We start from the raw sequence: 17,738 nt of genomic DNA, 5'->3' as shown, positions 1-17,738 counted from the left end.
TGGTATGCACTCACTGATAAGTGGATATTAGCCCCAAAGCTCCAAATAACCAGGATACAATTCACAGAACACATGAAGCTCAATAAGAAAGTGTGGGCGCTTCGGTCCTCAGAAGAACAAAATACTCACAGGAGCAAATATGGAGATAAAGTGTAGAGCAGAGACTAAAGGAAAGGCCACCCAGAGACTGTCCCACCTGGGGACTCATCCCATATACAGTGACCCAACCCAGACAGTATTGTGGATGCCAAGAAGTGCATGATGAAAGGAGCCTGACATGGTTGTCTTCTGAGAGGCCCTGCCAGAGCCTTACAAATACGGAGGTGGATGTTAGCAGCCAACCACTGGACTGAGAGTGGGGTCCCTAATAAAGAAGTTAGAGAAGGGACTTAAGGAGTTGAAGAACATGGAAAGAACAGTGTCTACCAACCAGACCCTCCCACCCCCAGAACTCCCAGTGACTAAGCCTTCAACAAAGGAGTACACATGGCTCCAGTTGCATATGTAGCAGAGGATGCCTTGTCAAGCTCCAATGGAAGGAGAGGTCCTTGGTCCTAGGAAGGCTCGATAGATGCCTCAGTGTAGGGGAACTGAGGGCGGGGAGGTGGGAGTGGATGGGTGGGTGGATGGAGAAACACCCTCATAGAAGCAGAGGGAGGGAGGATGTAATAGGGTGTTTCTGGGAGGGAGGGGAACCAGGAAAGGGGATAACATTTGAAATGTAAATAAAGAAAATATCCAAAAAAAAAAAAAAAAAAAAAAAAAAAAAAAAAAAAAAAAAAAAAAAATGAGGGTATCATGAGTTTTGCAGTCAAATGGATGAAACTAGAAAATATCATCCTGAGTGAGATAACTCAGACCAAAAAGGACATGCATGGTATATACTCACTAATAAGTGGATATTAGCCAAAAAATTACAGAATATCCAGGACACAATCCAAAGAACTCAAGGTTAATGAGCTGAAGGGCCCAAGTGAGGATGCCTCAATCCCAGTTGGGAGGGGGAAGAAAGCAGTCACGGGGGGCAGAGTGACATGGGTGGGAGAGGGGATAGGGAAAGGAATTGGGGAACACGATCAGGTACTGGGGGAGGGACAGGACTGAAGCCCTGAGGGCCAGCAGAATGAATGGAAACAGACATTAGGAGGTTGGAACGCCCTCTAGAATGTACCAGAGACCCGGGAGATGACAGGCTCTCAGGACTCAAAGGGAGGGACCTTAGATGAAATGCCCAACAGTGAGGAAAGGGAACTTGTAGACCCCACCTCCAGTAGAAAGATGGGGCACCAAGAGGAGGGATGAGGTTGCCATCCCACAGTTAAAAATTCTTACCTAGAATTGTTCCTGTCTAAAAGACCTGCAGGGACAAAAATGGAGAAGAGACTGAGGGAAAGGAGGTCCAGTGACAGGCCCAAATCCATCTTGAGGGGAGGCTCCAAGGCCGAACACTGTTACTGATGCTATGGTGTGCTTATAGACAGGAGCCTAGCATGGCTGTTCTCCTGGAGGCCCAACAAGCAGCTGACAGAGGCAGATGCAGATACATACACTCAACCATTGGACTGAAGTTGGGGACACCTGTGGTTGAATTAGCAAAAGGCTGGAAGCAGCTGAGGAGGAGGGCAACCCCATAGGAAGACCAGAAGTCTCAACTAACCCTGACTCCTAAGAGCTCTCAGACCCCGGGCCACCAACCAGGCAGCATGCACTACTTTGTACAAGGCCTCTGACACATACATAGCAGAGGATCACCTGGTCTGGCCTCAGTGAGAGAAGATGTACCTAACCTGAGAGACTTGAGCCCCTAGGGCATGGGGAGGCCTGGTGGGGTCAGTGGGTGGGTGGGGGCATCCTCTTGGAGACGGGAGAGGAGGAATGGGATGGGGAACTGTTGGAGGGCAGACTGGGATAGGGATAAAGACTGGACTGTAAAAAAAGATTAAAGATAATTTTAAAAAACCTTGCATATTAAATAATCTCAGTAAAAGCTTTATAAAAAAATTAGAAAGCCAGCTGAACACTAGCATGCATTCATTCATCTGTTTCCTGATCATAGAGATGCAACCCACTGCTTCCAGCTCTGCTTCCTTGCTGTCAGGTTACAGCCTGGACTGTGAGTTACAAAAGCTCCTTTCATAGCCCCTTTCTCCTTTAAGTTGCGTTTGTCAGAGCATTTTATCAGTGACAGAAGAATCAGACAGCTGCTAACTATGTAACAAAGCAATAATGTACAGATTGAATGCTCTGTCCTAATATCTCCTTAGTGTACCAAGGCCTGGCATGACAACCCTTAAATGAAAATTTTTTTTTGTCTAAGTATCAATACACATACAGGCCTTCACTCATTTTCTTGTCTATAAAAACATCACTAATTTTGTAATAAATGTGTGAGAAAATGAAATTTAAGATAAAAATTTTCAGTCATTCTGTCTTCAATTATATAAAGCAGGCTGACATTCTAGGGAAGGATGCATTCGGAGATGGGGCATCCTATACGAAATCGCACGCAGCCTATGGCAGCACCTGCAGGATGACTTGCTGTGCTGTGCACTTAGTCCATAGTCACGTGACCAGCGACAAAACTGACTTACCTACTGTATTTGTTAACATTATTTTAAAACTTCACTAGTATCTATATCTCTGCCAAATCTATGAACTTGTTTTGGCTTTATCCGTGCATAAGAGATGTAATTAATCTTATGTTTATGAATATAATTATATAATATATAATACATATATATTATATAATTATGATATATAAACATAAAAGGTAAAAACTGAAGAGCTAAAATGCTGGGGGAGGGGCAATCATTGTCTTAAGTTCTATACTTACCAAGAACTCAACCAGGAGCCTACCAGACTACAGTAAATAGTTCCAAATCCATGGTCACAAAGATGACCCCAGTGAAACTTGGGGTCAGGGGTGGGGAGGGGAGAGCGAGGGAGGGAGGGAGTGAGGGAGGGAGGGAGGGAGAGAGAGAGAGAGAGAGAGAGAGAGAATGCTTGAAAGTCGGGGGCTGACAAGGGCGGGAGAGCAATTGGGGGTTTGGCTACAGTAACCAGAATACACTTTAATACATATGTGAAACTATCAAAGCACAAATGCAATAAACACCACAATAAAGAGCACAGTAATAATGATGATGATAATAAAACGAATAACAAAGTTCTTCTGTTGATTCAATATAAACACAGTAATTTTCACTACCGGCCTTCACAGGCTCAATTTGTAGACTGAGACCCTATCTGGAGGGATCCAACTACTCCACAGGAAGGGGTAAAACATTTAAAAAGAGTGGCCACAGTAGCATTCTCAGACAAGTTTTAAGATCCTCTTAAAACAGTTTTAAGCATTCTTTGGTTGACAGTAATTTAAATTGTTTATATATGGTAAGCTCTTGAATGTCTTAGCAAAAGTTATCTGGTGTGAACAAGTCCTGGCTCAGTTGAAGTAACTGTATACTCATGGTAACAACATGTATTATAAAAATCTTGTGATGTGAAGGCTGTTTGAGCCAGTATCAACCATAATCAACAGTTAAGACTTATTAGCATAATTCACAGACAGAATATTCTCTTCTTGAACCCAGAAGCTAATCTTAGAAATGTAGAATGAAAGTTAAACTGATATTTATGAGAGCCACTGATGTCACAATGACCATGGTACCACCTGTTTAAGGTAAATTACAGCTTCAAACCTCTTAATGCTGTCTTCACACATGAATCACACAAGTCATAGTCAAAGAATATAAAAGCAGATTACCTACATTTATATGCATATACGCTATGCATAAATCTGCTTATACACATTTCTTAAATCTATTAAGAAACCCTTATCACATCTGGGCTTAGGACATGAATTAGATCATACAAACATATGCACCTCACTTTAATTCGTATGTTAAAACTGTACTCTCAGATGCAATGGTGGGACTTGGGCAGGTTAAGACAGTGAGAGTGAGTGATGATCTCCCTTGCCTCTATGAAGATATAGCGGGGGTTGGGGGTTATCTTTCCAGGAACCAAAGTGGAAGCTGTTTTGGTCTTGGGTCTTTCTAGACTTCCACAGTGAGTCTCCAGATTTAAGGTTTCATGCAATTACAAACCCAGAACTAACTGTAAGCTGGGAGGCTGCATTAGAGATGGTATAGTGAAAACATTTTTCTAGATGTTGCTTATGAGAACTCTGAGAACACAAGGCTGGCAGTAAGGTTCAGTGGTGTAGTGCTTGACCAGCATGCAAGGTTCTGGGGTCAATATCTAGTACCAGAGGTGGGGTGGTGGGGGTATAAACTCTTCCTGGAAAGCCCCTTAAGTCTAATCAGAGGCGTCTCCAGGCTACCTTGTGGCACTTTTGGTCTTTAATACCACAATGCAGGGATCCCACAGCCAGACTTTTTCTTTATCTAACTCTTGAAATTCTAATTTCTATTTATATCCCAACCAATTGAAACTATGCATACACACATATTATGAAAATAATGATTTTTTGCTTGGGTTGCACACTCTATTTTATCACTTTCCTGATAACCATTACAAAGGAAAAATAAAAGCATTAATTTCTCAATATCTGTTTATTTTTCTGGTGATGGAGGTAGAGTCCAGGCTCTTGTGCGTGTTATGTGACTGCTCTACCATGGAGTTATAATCCCATTCCTACAATTCTATTTTTCAATAAAAACAAACAAATAAAAACCCAGGAAGATATAGGTAGACTTCTTTGTTTCTTCTGCTAGGGTGTTTATACTTACCTTTCTTTGAAAGGATACTTTATTCCTTTTAGACTTTTAGAAATTTAATAAAACAAACAAATACCTATATCCATTTTGATCTTGGGACTTTCTAGATATAAAAAATAAAAATCCTGACTTCTCTTAAAATGGATTCCTCTGAAAAAGCAAATATAATAGACCCTCTCACAATGAAACCAGAGGGACACAGTAAAGAAACCTTCAACAATGAGCCACTTGCCATAACAATCTAGTACATTCAACCCCTCTCAAGAGGTCATTTTATGGTCCAGAATCGTTGATATGTGTGAGTAAGAAAAACCCAAGTATGTACTGAAGCAAATGTACTTCCATTAGAAATTCTATCCTGTTTGCCTATGTCAGTTAATAACCTAGTAATTTCTAGGTTGTGGCTTTAGCAATTCAGCTAGTGCTTGGCATGACCAAGGTCTAATTGGACTAAAGACTTGTTGGTGCTCTGTGATAACACCAGGTCTTAGGGACTACTACCCAGTCACTCCATTCTTCTCTGATACATTCTTGAAAACCTCCTGTGTTCTCCAGGTTTTCCACACCTTTGACAGAACAAATGTACATGGCAGGTTACTTACTTATTTCAATACCAATGCCATGCTGCCTCCACTCTAAGAGGCAATCCATGGTACTTTAGATAATTATGAAAGCATGAACAGCCCTATACTGTCCCCTACCTTTTAGTCATACTTACGTACATTCTATGTCGAATTTCACCACCTTTATACTCCAATTGTGTCAGTTAGGCTAGAACATCAGCACATACAGATTCTTACAGGTATGGAAAAAGAATCATCTTTCAAAAATATTACATACAACAAATTGCAACTTGCACAGATCTGGGTATCACAGAGTATATTTATAATCCTAGCACTCTAGAGATTGAGACAGAGGGTCACAAGTCTGGGGCCAGCCTGAGTGTGAGTCTGTCTGAAATAAATACAGAGACATTGTTCTTATAAATTTTCTTCTGTTCAAATAGCAAGGTAGCTTACAGTTTCTATTATACAGAGCGGCAATGGTTTAGAGCAGATGTTGGCTCTCGGTAGCCAAGTCCAGCTTTAGTGGAGCAGGTGCATGGCCTTAGCGGCTTCTAGGAGGCAGTGCCTCAGATCGAATGACACACTAATTGCTGTATGGGAGGAATCTAAAATACCAGACATTGTAAGGATGAGAGGGTTAAAGGAGTAATGAAAGTAAGTTTACACCTGACATCTGACTGGTCGCCTCGATGATCTAGAACATACCAGGAAGTTCTTACCACGTAGGTAGATAGAACTAGCAGTGGCTTTGATATCTAAGAAGGACACCTACCCAAGAAATGTGAAACACTTCTTGTTTATATGCAGCAACATAAAATGATCACTGGGAGGGCTCCCTCTTAAAATGAGAAAAGCTTGCTCCTTTGCCTTTCCTGAAGAGTGCACAGGTGGTGGACTGGTGAAGAGTGCACAGGCGGTGGACTAGTGAAGAGTGCACAGGCGGTGGACTGGTGAAGAGTGCATAGGTGGTGGACTGGTGAAGAGTGCATAGGCGGTGGACTGGTGAAGAGTGCATAGGCGGTGGACTGGTGAAGAGTGCACAGGCGGTGGACTGGTGAAGAGTGCACAGGTGGTGGACTAGTGAAGAATGCACAGGCGGTGGACTAGTGAAGAGTGCACAGGCGGTGGACTGGTGAAGAGTGCATAGGTGGTGGACTGGTGAAGAGTGCACAGGCGGTGGACTGGTGAAGAGTGCATAGGCGGTGGACTGGTGAAGAGTGCACAGGCGGTGGACTAGTGAAGAATGCACAGGCGGTGGACTAGTGAAGAGTGCACAGGCGGTGGACTGGTGAAGAGTGCACAGGCGGTGGACTAGTGAAGAATGCACAGGCGGTGGACTAGTGAAGAGTGCATAGGTGGTGGACTGGTGAAGAGTGCACAGGCGGTGGACTAGTGAAGAGTGAATAGGCGGTGGACTGGTGAAGAGTGCACAGGCGGTGGACTAGTGAAGAGTGAATAGGCGGTGGACTAGTGAAGAGTGCACAGGCGGTGGACTAGTGAAGAGTGCACAGGCGGTGGACTAGTGAAGAGTGCACAGGCGGTGGGACTGGTGAAGAGTGCATAGGCGGTGGACTGGGCCCCTGGGAGCACTGACAGGGCCCTGCTTTCCCTTTTCTTTCAGTTCTTTTTTTTCCCTCTAAACTGCAAACATGCATGATGCAGTGAAGGGGATAAAGGTGGGTGGGGATGGGTACCAAAAAGACTATAAAGACACCCACATGGAAACAATAATGCTTTGACCTTAATTCAAGAAGAAATCTTTAAAATGAGTAACAGATGTTTCTTGTAAAATGGCAGCATTGTAGGAGAGCCAAAAGAAAATCTGTACAAAGCAGGAAATGGTCAGAAGGTCTGGGTGGGATTTTTTTTGTGTCCGACCCATTCCCAAACACTGCTCAGTCACTCAAAAGGTGCTAAAGACCATAGAGCACCTTACAGAATTCCTTTACATATATTTATTTCCATGAACCCATTAAGAACTAAATGAAGACACTCTACTGAACCCCACTTCCCTCAATCCTCTGCCCCCTGGAACAGCCAAGTTCTTTCTAAATCCTATCTTTATGTTACCTCTGAGGTAGGTTGTGTAATTCTAAATTTCACTCACTAAGGCACACGCAGAGCTTGAATGGCAAATGTTTTGTGAAAAGTGAATTTTCTGGTCCTTGGATTTGTGCACTGTTACATACACCCACCATACTGATGTAGGTGACTCAAGTGATACTGAACCAACGCAATCATTGATGACTCTGAGAAGACAGCAATGTGGTCAGGGATGGAGTCCTGGGTAATGTTCTTTACTTAGGAGTGCTGGTAGCACAAACATTCTTTTGATAAAGAGACTAGTCACATGATTATAGAAAAGAGTTGAAGATACAGTCTTCACGTTGTCCACATGATCTTCTGAGATCAGAATGGTGTCGATGTGAACAAAGTAGATAATCCAAGAAGCAATTACAGCTTAGCCTTACCCGGTGCCAACAATTTGCCAGTTCTATGTTTTGTTGAAGGATTTTACAGTTTCACATTTCAATATTCTTGGTCATGGGCAATTCTATATTATAATCAGATCGTCTGTATAAAATGTAAATGGTATTAAAGCCAGGATCTGAAGGAACAATGCATCCGTTCAGCATACATTGGTTCTATATATTTTGAGAAACACTTAAATACACAGCGTGCACTGTTTAAGAGATGCTATGAACAATGTAGGTGGCCTGTGTAACAGAGTCCAGAAGCGTGCATTATAAGAGATGATCTGAGCAACGTTGGTGGCCTGTGTAACAGAGTCCAGCATCCTTTAGGAAACTGAAGACACTCAAAAGTTGATCCCCAGTTTCTATTAATGCTCTAAAAATGAGCATTTCCATTTGATACAAATATACAAATTTAAAATGTATGCAGTTCAGAATGGCCTACCAGTTTTAGATTGTTTATGTGCCAGAAAATATATAGTCAATAAAAAAATACCAGAGAGGTGGGGACAAAAGCTCTCTGGATCTGTACAGCAAAAATGAACATCACTCCAATAGGTGGTGAGTTGTGGTGAAATGGAATCCTGTGACCAAGAAACACTGGGAAGGTGACAGGTCACAAATCTGGTGATGGAGGATAAGATGCAAAATAAGGCCCATTTTCCTGTGTAGAGAAAAAAATATGAGAACATTAAGTAACAACACGAATTCATAGGGTGTGCCAAAGAAAGGGCTTGTAACAAATGGAAAAGTGCATTCAAAATGGCTGGTGTGTGTGCAGCTGGAGCAGACCTCTGTCACCTCTTCTATGGGAGTGTGTCAGAGCTGGTGTAAAGTAGGAGACGCTGCAAGAACGGCAATGTGCTTTAATAACAAAGTTACTTATTGAACTCTCAGGGTACTGCACTAGTTACAGGCTCCTCGTCATCACTGTCCCTCTAAGTTCTCACATGATACCAGGAAACAGGTCACATTCTCACCTTAATGACAAGGAAAATGAAGGGCACAAAGATTATATAGTTCAACTAAAGTACCTGAGCCCAAATTTAAAGACACCTCTGTCTTGACACTGGACTCTTGTTAGATGGTGTCACCTTCCTATTGCTGAATCTTAGTTTAGTTATGGAACAATAAAAATGGTTTCTTAAGAATTTAGTAGCTGTCACTGTTTGGCAGCAGGCATCTTCATGACATGCCCAAGTGGCAAGACTTGTAACAATTACAGTTCTCAGGCCATTTAGCTCCACGTCAAGATGGAGAATTAAATGCCAGAAACTTAATGTCAAATGTAGAAAGCAACAAAACTAGTGTAAGGAGAAATTCTTTGGCCCCCACTTTGGGTAGTCGTGATAAAAACAAGGCAGTTAACTTTATGATAGGAGGATCCTAGATTAGATTTATGAGATGTAAGGCTGGAATCTCATTTTTAGGAAAAGTATTTCTTTGGCAAAGAACTTGTTTTTTAGTAAACCACAAACAGAAGACAACGGCTAGAGTGAGGAGGGAGAAGCAGGAAGTAGCCTGCTCATGGCATTTACCTTACAGTTATAATGAACATGGGCTAGACCTAGTTGTTAGCCTAGTGGGCAATTTAACATCATCAGAGCCAATATGAGAGGAAGCTCAGCTGCTCTTCTGAGCACATGCTCTGAGCAGGAGTGGACCCTTGGGTCATAACCAGGAACTCAGAAAGACAACTAAGGAGATTTTCTGATAATAAACAAATCTGACCAGGTATTGGGGGAAAAAGAAATAGAAACAAATCTTAGAATTGGCTACATTTCTGGAAACTTGGGAGGGGGGGGAATAGACATTTTGCATTTTAGCATGTCTATTATAACCTGTTATCTGAGCAGTCAGCTCTGTATTTTTAATATGCAGAAACGAATGCCCTGAGAAACATATCCCCAAAGAGAAATCTATTCTGAACACCAGAGGAAGTCCTTCACTGCTGCAAAGGGCTCTCGCTACTATCCTATGCTCTCGTGGCTAACTAAGAGCTCACGTCTGATATGCAGTGGCATAAACAGAGCTCCCTATGTTCACTCCACACTCCGCAGGAGACCGCTGAGCTACCGACTAGCTTCTCTATGGAGACAAACAACCACAGTAACTTAAGGAGCCCTCAGCGCTCAGATTGCATTGGTAAGAGTGCTGAGGGAGATTTGCTCTTCTCTGGAAGTTGCCTTGGTATTATTTCCATCGAGATAAAAATCACCTCTCAACTACTTTTCAAAGAAACTGTTGGCTTTCTAGATGACAAGTCTTAGAAACTGTTTTTCAAGTCCACTGAAATGTGATGCAAATCAACACCAATTCAGCCCTCTGCCAAATAAAGGACCTATCTTGTGGTATCCAATGTGAGACACAACTGAGCATAATACAGTATGCCACCTTTGTACTACTGTATCATTTCCCTTACAAATCAGTATTCAACCACCTCCTGGGATCTCAGTTACATATCCCATAAACTATCGTGCCACAAACATGTGACCTGAACCTTTCCCGAATTCCTTAAGACTTTCCCTCTCATTGCTTCTCTGGGGTAATGGAAACACCAGCCATCAAAAGTACTTGCTTTCTGCTTCTCCCACAGCTATTTAGTCTCCAAATATCACAGCTCCTGTCTTCAAACCCTAGCCACCCTCGGCAACATGGCTGTTCTCTGGTCTCAACTGAGGCTGAATCCTTCCTGTAGACCTGCCTCTCTCTCTATCATGTTCTCTGCTCTCTCCACACTGGTCTCTCTGAACTAGATGTAATGGCAGCTCCCTTGCAGAACACTCCCTACTGACTGCTGTGTACAGAGCTGCACGCATAGTGGTGGTACATCATGGCAAGATCTCTGCCTGTCCCTGAGCACCATCTCCTCTTACCCCACTCACTCCTCACTTTTATTCCTGTCTTCTGTCTTCATAGACAGAGGGCACAGAATCTGCATTCTAGGAAACTCTAGCATAGCTCGAGAGATGGTTTAATGAGTCAACGGTTAGTTTAGGAGTTATGCTTTCTTCTTACTGATCCTGTCAATGTGTTCTTTTTGATATTCAAAACAACAGAAAGCTAAAAACACATAGGCAAAAGCAAGTGAGTCTGGGGGAGTAATCTTTCAGTATTTGTAGAGAAAAATGATACATTTAGACAGTAGCTTTGAAATGTCATTCAAATTCTGGATGTCAAATGTTCTTTTGTGCCTGTTACATTCCCTACTATTAATTCAAGTGTGACAGGTGTAGTTCAAAGGCAAATAAGGGGGCCAGTCCTTGCTTCAGCATGTTCAAGGAAATTCAGATGGGCGGAGCTTTCTCCCATCCCATATACTGAACAATTTTGACTCTATGATCCTTTCTGTTCAACAGCCAAATGTGAAATTTTATTAGCTATTAGGACACATTAAATACTTGGCTTTCCACATAGGGGAACAGAAGTCATCACTGAAGTTGGAGAAACCTTAGAGAGAAATGTACATGTAGCACAATAATTAGGGGAGAATACTTAAAGCTCAGGATGTCATGCCCAAAGACACAGAATCAGTAGCAGCTAGACAAGGTGCCTGGTTAACTTCTGGCAATGAGTCTCAATTTAAAAAAAAAAAAATTATAAAAGTGATGCTGTGAGTATACACAATAGAAAAGAACTGTAATAAGTTCAAGATTAGTCATGAGATTAACGCTTCAGAACAGATCTATGAATGTTCCTGTAAATAACACCATTAACGTGGTAGATACATGGAAAACATTACCAAAGCCTTAAGAAAATGTGACTTGTAACAACAGGGCAGAGGTTACCGACTTAATGTCAATGCTGCAAATGGAATCAGCCAGTCTGCCTGTTCATATAGCTATGAAGCCTCCAATCTTAAGAAACGTCTTTGATGTAACAGAAACTGTCCACATGACTAAGGACCAGCTTTAAATTCATGACTGGGAATTTTTTTTTTTCTTTGCTAAAATATTGATTTGGGGAAAACCCTCCTGGGACAAGGACTTTTCCTAAGGTTATGGTGTGAAAAAAATGCTAACTGATTATCCCAAAGCTCATGGCTGTTGCTCTGCAGCCCACTTACAAAGACATGCTCATGGGGGCTGCTGTCTCAGCACACTGAACACATGGCAGTGCATCTGCATGTAATGAGACAAAAGCCCTGTGCAGCAGGCTCCTTGTTAGGCATGTAGCATGTAACACACTAACACACTCACGCCCGCCGATCTGTGACACACCCATGTGCTCACACCTGGTGCTGTGGCACACCTGCACACAATGCCAGGCAAAGGAGGACAGGCACTTACCCTGGCATCATATTCAAGGACAAAAGGAGGGAAGTCTATCTGTTCTGGTGAGATGGCAGAAAAGAGCTGCTGCAGGCTGTCTACGTGGTGGATCTTGTCCTTCAGTCCTGAGACAGAAAAGGTGGTGAAAAACCATGTTGAGACCTGATTAATAGGAGAAAAAAATAATTTAAGCCAGCAGCCATCATTAAGAATAGAAACAATTTTGAAATTTTGTCCTATTTAAAACTGTAATTTCAAAATATTTGAAATTGTACATTAACAAGGTTTTTTTTTTTTTTTAAGTGGAGTTTGTAGTTCATTAGTGAGTTGCACAATCGTTTCATAGATTACAAGGAACATTTATAAAAAAGAAAGAATGGGATCATCATTAGGGCTGCAATGAGGAGGCTGTTTCACAGAGCATGTCTCAGTATGTGCAGATAGATGCCTAGGTGGGCAGCGCGCTGACAACACATGCTTCTGACCGTTGGCTGAGCTGTGTGTAGCTCACACCTGCTGGGAAAGGGAAAATGGAGGTCACTGGGTGCCTAGCACTCCAGCACAGGCCCCATGCCAGGAGCAATTAGCCAACACAAAATGGACTCCATGGCTTTGTGCACTTCTTATTTTGTTATTTTTCGTCTGATTGTCCTTTGCTTTAATTTTTGATGTAGGAGACGGGGAGGGAGGGAATGAAGGAAGAAGAAAGGAAGGAGCGCAAGGCTGGGCAGGTAGGGATGACCTGAGAGGGTGAGGAAGGGGAAAAGAAGATGATTAAGATATACTGTCTGAAAAAAAGGCTTCTGCAGTATTTGACACAATAATGAATGTTTTGGTACAGTAGGTTAATACTGTAAAGCTGTTTTTGTTTGTTTCCAGTAATTTGAAACTAAGATGTTTTCACTTGATAACTGCTATATGGTTTCTGTTACAGCCAATCAAAGTAGTGTGTGTGTGTGTGTGTGTGTGTGTGTGTGTGTGTGTGTGTGCATACATATACAATGGACTTTTCTTTGGCTATAAAGAAGAATGAAATGGATGAAAATGGAGATTATGACAAATATAAGGAATATAAGTCAGACTGAAAATTCACCATTACATGTTTTCTCTCATATGTAGAATCTATATATAGAAGGTGAAAAGACATTAGGGTAGAAGGTGGCTACCTGGGAAGAAGAGAGACAGTGGGGATAGGAGAGGAAGGCTAAGAGAAATGATGGGGAATAAAGATGGTGTAAGTACACTATAGACATGTATGAGAATGAAAGCCACCACCTTTAGTTTAGATGCCTTGGTTGGTCTAAAGGCAGACAGCCACTGTATCTTACCTTTGTTTAGTCACTTAAACAAAATATTGTGTAAAAGTTTGTTAGTATGGTAGAGAAAACAAAGTTTATGGTAGCTAGTCATATTTTTGATACCAAGGCAGGTAATAGTTACAACTTATATATTGTTTACCTATCCAAATTCTTATGAACAGGTCATACAACAGTCCAGTGAGGTAGGTGTGATGCTGCTATCTCCATTTACAAAAGACGGTAGCAGATGCACATGGGCTTTCAGTAGACTGTAGAATGTACTCCAAAACAGTATTAAAATCCTTGGTAGATGACAGCCACTTTGGGTGGCCACTTTCCATTCATGAACCATTTTTATTAATTTCTCTCTGACACATTCTTACATTCCTCAGCACCTCTTCCAAACCTCTGACATCTCTCAAGCTCCTCATATGACATACTTCCTTCAAACTTACTTGTAAGATAAGACATGTAAGAGACAACACTGAACTAGGTTATTACTACGTAAATCCTATTCTAGCTTCTGAACTGGGACAGGGGGCATCTCCTGTTCCTCACACACTACTCTCGGCTGTCCCTTCTGTGGGTTCTTCTATTCTCCTGTTTAAATCTCACTTGCAGAGGCCCAGAGAGTTAGTCCCACTTCCTGGAATCTCTCAGTTACATTCATTTCTGCAATCTCTCTGGTTCCTCGGAAGATAATCCTAGAGTGAAGTATACAGTTGTGTTCCAAGCACTTGTTAAAGGATGGATGAACATTAAGGCCTATTTTATGATGGCCTTTGTAGCCTGGGCCACTATGTATGTCTGCTATGTGACTGATGGCTGATCCCCAGCCTCAAATTTCCATATTCCTATCTGGATTCACCTTCCTCCCATTTTTAAGTTTATTGGAAGGGGTTGATAGGGAGTAGGGGAGACACTATGCAAAATTAGAATCAAGCAGTTTGAACAGTGAAGGAATTACATATCAAAATCAACGTGTTTAAGCACACACTATCACAGACCCTTTCTCAAGACAAACTTCTATGAACTAGAGTAGGAAACGTTTCTAGTTACCAGTTTGAAAACACATTGCAGAGAGAGCTGGTAAACTTTAGTAGCTATAAAGCAGCGATGTACAGGAATTAGCCCTACATCAGTGTCTGCTGGGCAGGAAGCACTTCACTGGACCATCGGTGACACAGTAACTGTGTGTTAACTTTTCTTCTGAATGCTAGAAAAGTAGCTAAATTAGAACAAACAAACAAACAAATAACTTAATAATAACTACCTAAGGCAAGCCTGCTATATGTATGTATTGAATGCCCCCAAGGAAATATCTATTCTATGCAAGTAATTTTGCTACATAAAAAAGATACAAATTTTTGGAACTAAGATGCTGTGTAGGAAATTACACATCAACTCTTTTTACATGTCCTGCTTCAGCTCTGACATCTTTATCCTCTGGTAACTTTGACTGTTGTCCTAACTGAAGATTTTCTTGGCCCACTTCCATCCAAAGCTGCAAAAGGACATTCCCTATTTTTTTTTTTTTTTCCGAGACAGGGTTTCTCTGTGTAGCCTTGGCTGTCCTGGAACTCACTCTGTAGATCAGGCTGGCCTCGAACTCAAAAATCTGCCTGCCTCTTTTCTCCCAAGTGCTGGGATTAAAGGCGTGTGCCACTACCGCCCAGCAGGACATTCCTTCTAAGTGATCCAACTGCACCTGTTCCTTCATCCTACTGCATAACCATGAACATCCTGGACTGCATCAGCTGATGCTCTGGTCTGAGAGCTCTGTAATGAAGAACCATGTCCTATTCATAGTCTGATCCCAGTGTCTAGGAGCTCAGTGTTTGCTCAAAAAATTACCAAGTGGCTTACTTTAACACTACTTCTTCATAAGCCCCACTTCTTTCTGGGGCTCAGTTTCTCCATCTATATAATGAAGTTACATTTGTATGATTTTTTAAGGTCTCTGTTGTTATTCAGTTGTTTGATGGGACCCTTAAGTAAGCTATACTGCACTGACATGGTGGGGTGTTAGTGGAAAATGGGGAGCAGGCAGCACTGGGAAACACAGGCAGACCTTGAGCATACCATCTGCAGAAGAGAAGCACAATCTGCCAGTCTCTCTCACCATGGCTTCCTTTTATATTCCACAAGTGTCAGCCCTCCAAAATTACTCAAAGCAGACAGAAGTGGAAAGTCAGATAAAAGGTCCCTGTTTGGGAAGACCTAAGAACACTGCTTCTCCCCTCCCCCATTTTAGTTTAACGGGCTTAGCTTTAAATCTTCAACTGTTTATAGCATCAGCTACAAAAATATACACCAAGGTTCACTTTAGCTATTTAGTATCTACTACAATAAGAAACTTAAGAAAACTAACAGTTTTTGGAAAGCATAATTCAGGTGTTTTAGTGAATGCTAGAGATTTTTTTCCACCTAATTACTAAAAAATGCAAAGCCAAGAATCTGTCATAGAACATAAGCCAAAAAGTTACAGTTTACATGTTGCACCCAAATACTCTCCTGGGGCTTAAGTTTTGTTAGTCTGCATTCTATCAGTGAGCATCATTGGAGAATGGCTTGGAACTGATGTGAGCAGAACAGTGATGGCTTTATAATTTCTTAGTTTTATCTCCCTTTTAGAAACATCCCACTTATAGTTCTGAGTTACTGAAACTTATATGGAATGTTATTATACATGGACCTTACTCCTTCATTGTCCTATTCCAAAAGATCATGGCAGCATAGTACAATGGCGCCTGGTCTGCAGCCTGTGCAGCAACCCCACAGTGAACTGATGCCTATGTGAAACTATTCCAAGGTGATGGCAATGTTAGCTGACATGCATATTTCTGAGTGCACTGTGAGGTAGGCATTATTCCTATAGTATAAAGGATAACACCACTTACCTCAGATAGCAAACGAGACTGGTAGAACAGAGATTAGAACCTAGGCCCCCTGAAACCCTGCTTCTAAATGTTAGGCTTACAACTGGCCCAAACACAGCATGAAGCATTGCTTGTGTCCTGAAGCATTGGAATAAGGTACAGAATGGAAGGTGAGGATGGGGACTTGGGGACACTAAGGCTCAAAGGATTAGCAGAGGGAGCCTGTACAAAAGGCAACAAAGAAGGGGCAGCTACAAGCAGGAAAGAAACCAGGCAAAGTGAGCTTCAAATAAACCAATACAGGTAGCATGAAGACAGCAAAGTGTACTATATTAAATGACAGGCGAAGCAAATTTAAGAGGTGATTTATTCTGGGTGTGGTATGACATAAATTTGAGAAAAATGAAGGAAGGAAGGTAGGGGTGCTTTAGATTCTGTCAAGTGGAACAAAGATGCTAATTTCTTTAAAGTGTTTGGAATGTTCTATAATACATTGCTCTTGCCTGTAAACGGGAATGCCACTCTTTATAAGCAAAGATAGTACAGGAAGAAACCCTATGCAGGAAATGCTTAAAACAATTGATGACTCTGTTAGTTACTACTACTATGGAAACTGGAACACAGGTAGAGGAACTAACTGACCTTGTTTAAGAAGGAACACATTTTTATGACACCAAAAAGGAAAGCCACAGGTGACAGGTGACAGGATGAAGAGGGAGAGGGAGACATAGAGTTCCTTACTGATACCTTATGTTTTTGGTATGGATGAGGCAAGGCAATCTGTGAAGGAGGAGCTGGTAAGATGGGGCTTGTGGAGAATGAAGTGCCCCCTGAGACACTTTACCCCTGCGAATAGCTACAGCAGTGAAGCCTGTTAGTCCACAAGGGACTCTAAACCGGAAAGTGCTGGGATTTCTCCATTAAGGCTTTGCATAGTAAACAGAGACTTTCTCTTATCCGAGTTTTATGGGCAGGCATGATGAAAGAGTAAGAGGCTATCAGTTACGGTAGGCATTTACTAGAATGGCTGGAGAGTTGGTCTGTGGGCATGACTGGACGTAGGAAGCAAGAAGGATGACATTTTCAGACCATATAAGGGCTAGACTTCTTGATGAGGTAAAGGTGAAGGAGCAAGTACTAAAGAAATAGTTGTGAGCAAAATCTATATTCAAGCCCTCCCAGGTTCACACAAGAAGGCAGGAAATTAAAAGTGTACTTAGAATGAAATCATCACCGTGATCAAAACCTAGGACACCGTGAGTGACAAAAGGTGGGAGAGTCTATCCGCTAGCTACAGGATCAGGCAACGAGGGCTCAGACCCACAGAAAGCCATTATTGAACTGAGATGTGAAAGACAAGTAAGAGTTAGCCATAAGCAGAGGGGAGAGAGTGGATTCTAGGCTAATAGCTTGGCTCAATGAATAAAAAGCCTGAGAGGTAAAGACTGGGAAGCTGTGGTTGACAGAGTTGTTCAGAAGGATACCAGAGGCAGACACAGCAGACAAGAGGA

The 17,738-nt window shown here is 41.9% G+C and overlaps 1 protein-coding gene across 4 annotated transcripts in view; it reads right to left on the bottom strand.

The window, feature by feature from the left end:
* Nucleotides 1-5,601: 5,601 nt before the first annotated feature.
* The window catches only part of Gdap2 (ganglioside induced differentiation associated protein 2), a 47,290-nt gene continuing 35,153 nt past the window's right edge, over nucleotides 5,602-17,738 (bottom strand). The window contains exons 13-14 of one of the 4 annotated variants that reach the window (XM_031374973.1): nucleotides 12,069-12,212; nucleotides 5,602-8,443 (exon numbers count right to left, since the gene is read on the bottom strand). In XM_031374973.1, the coding sequence (XP_031230833.1) occupies nucleotides 8,396-8,443; nucleotides 12,069-12,212 (192 nt within the window). In that variant the 3' untranslated portion in view covers nucleotides 5,602-8,395. Of the gene's footprint in view, nucleotides 8,444-12,068; nucleotides 12,213-14,407; nucleotides 14,565-17,738 lie in introns of those variants that run through there. The other 3 variants (XR_004119727.1, XR_004119728.1, XM_031374974.1) reach the window with 3 other exon arrangements.

This window comes from Mastomys coucha, unplaced genomic scaffold (genome assembly GCF_008632895.1).
Source record: "Mastomys coucha isolate ucsf_1 unplaced genomic scaffold, UCSF_Mcou_1 pScaffold16, whole genome shotgun sequence".
NCBI classification, from domain to species: domain Eukaryota; kingdom Metazoa; phylum Chordata; class Mammalia; order Rodentia; family Muridae; genus Mastomys; species Mastomys coucha.
Note: the sequence above shows the minus strand (reverse complement) of the source record. Positions and strands in the feature narration are given on the sequence as shown.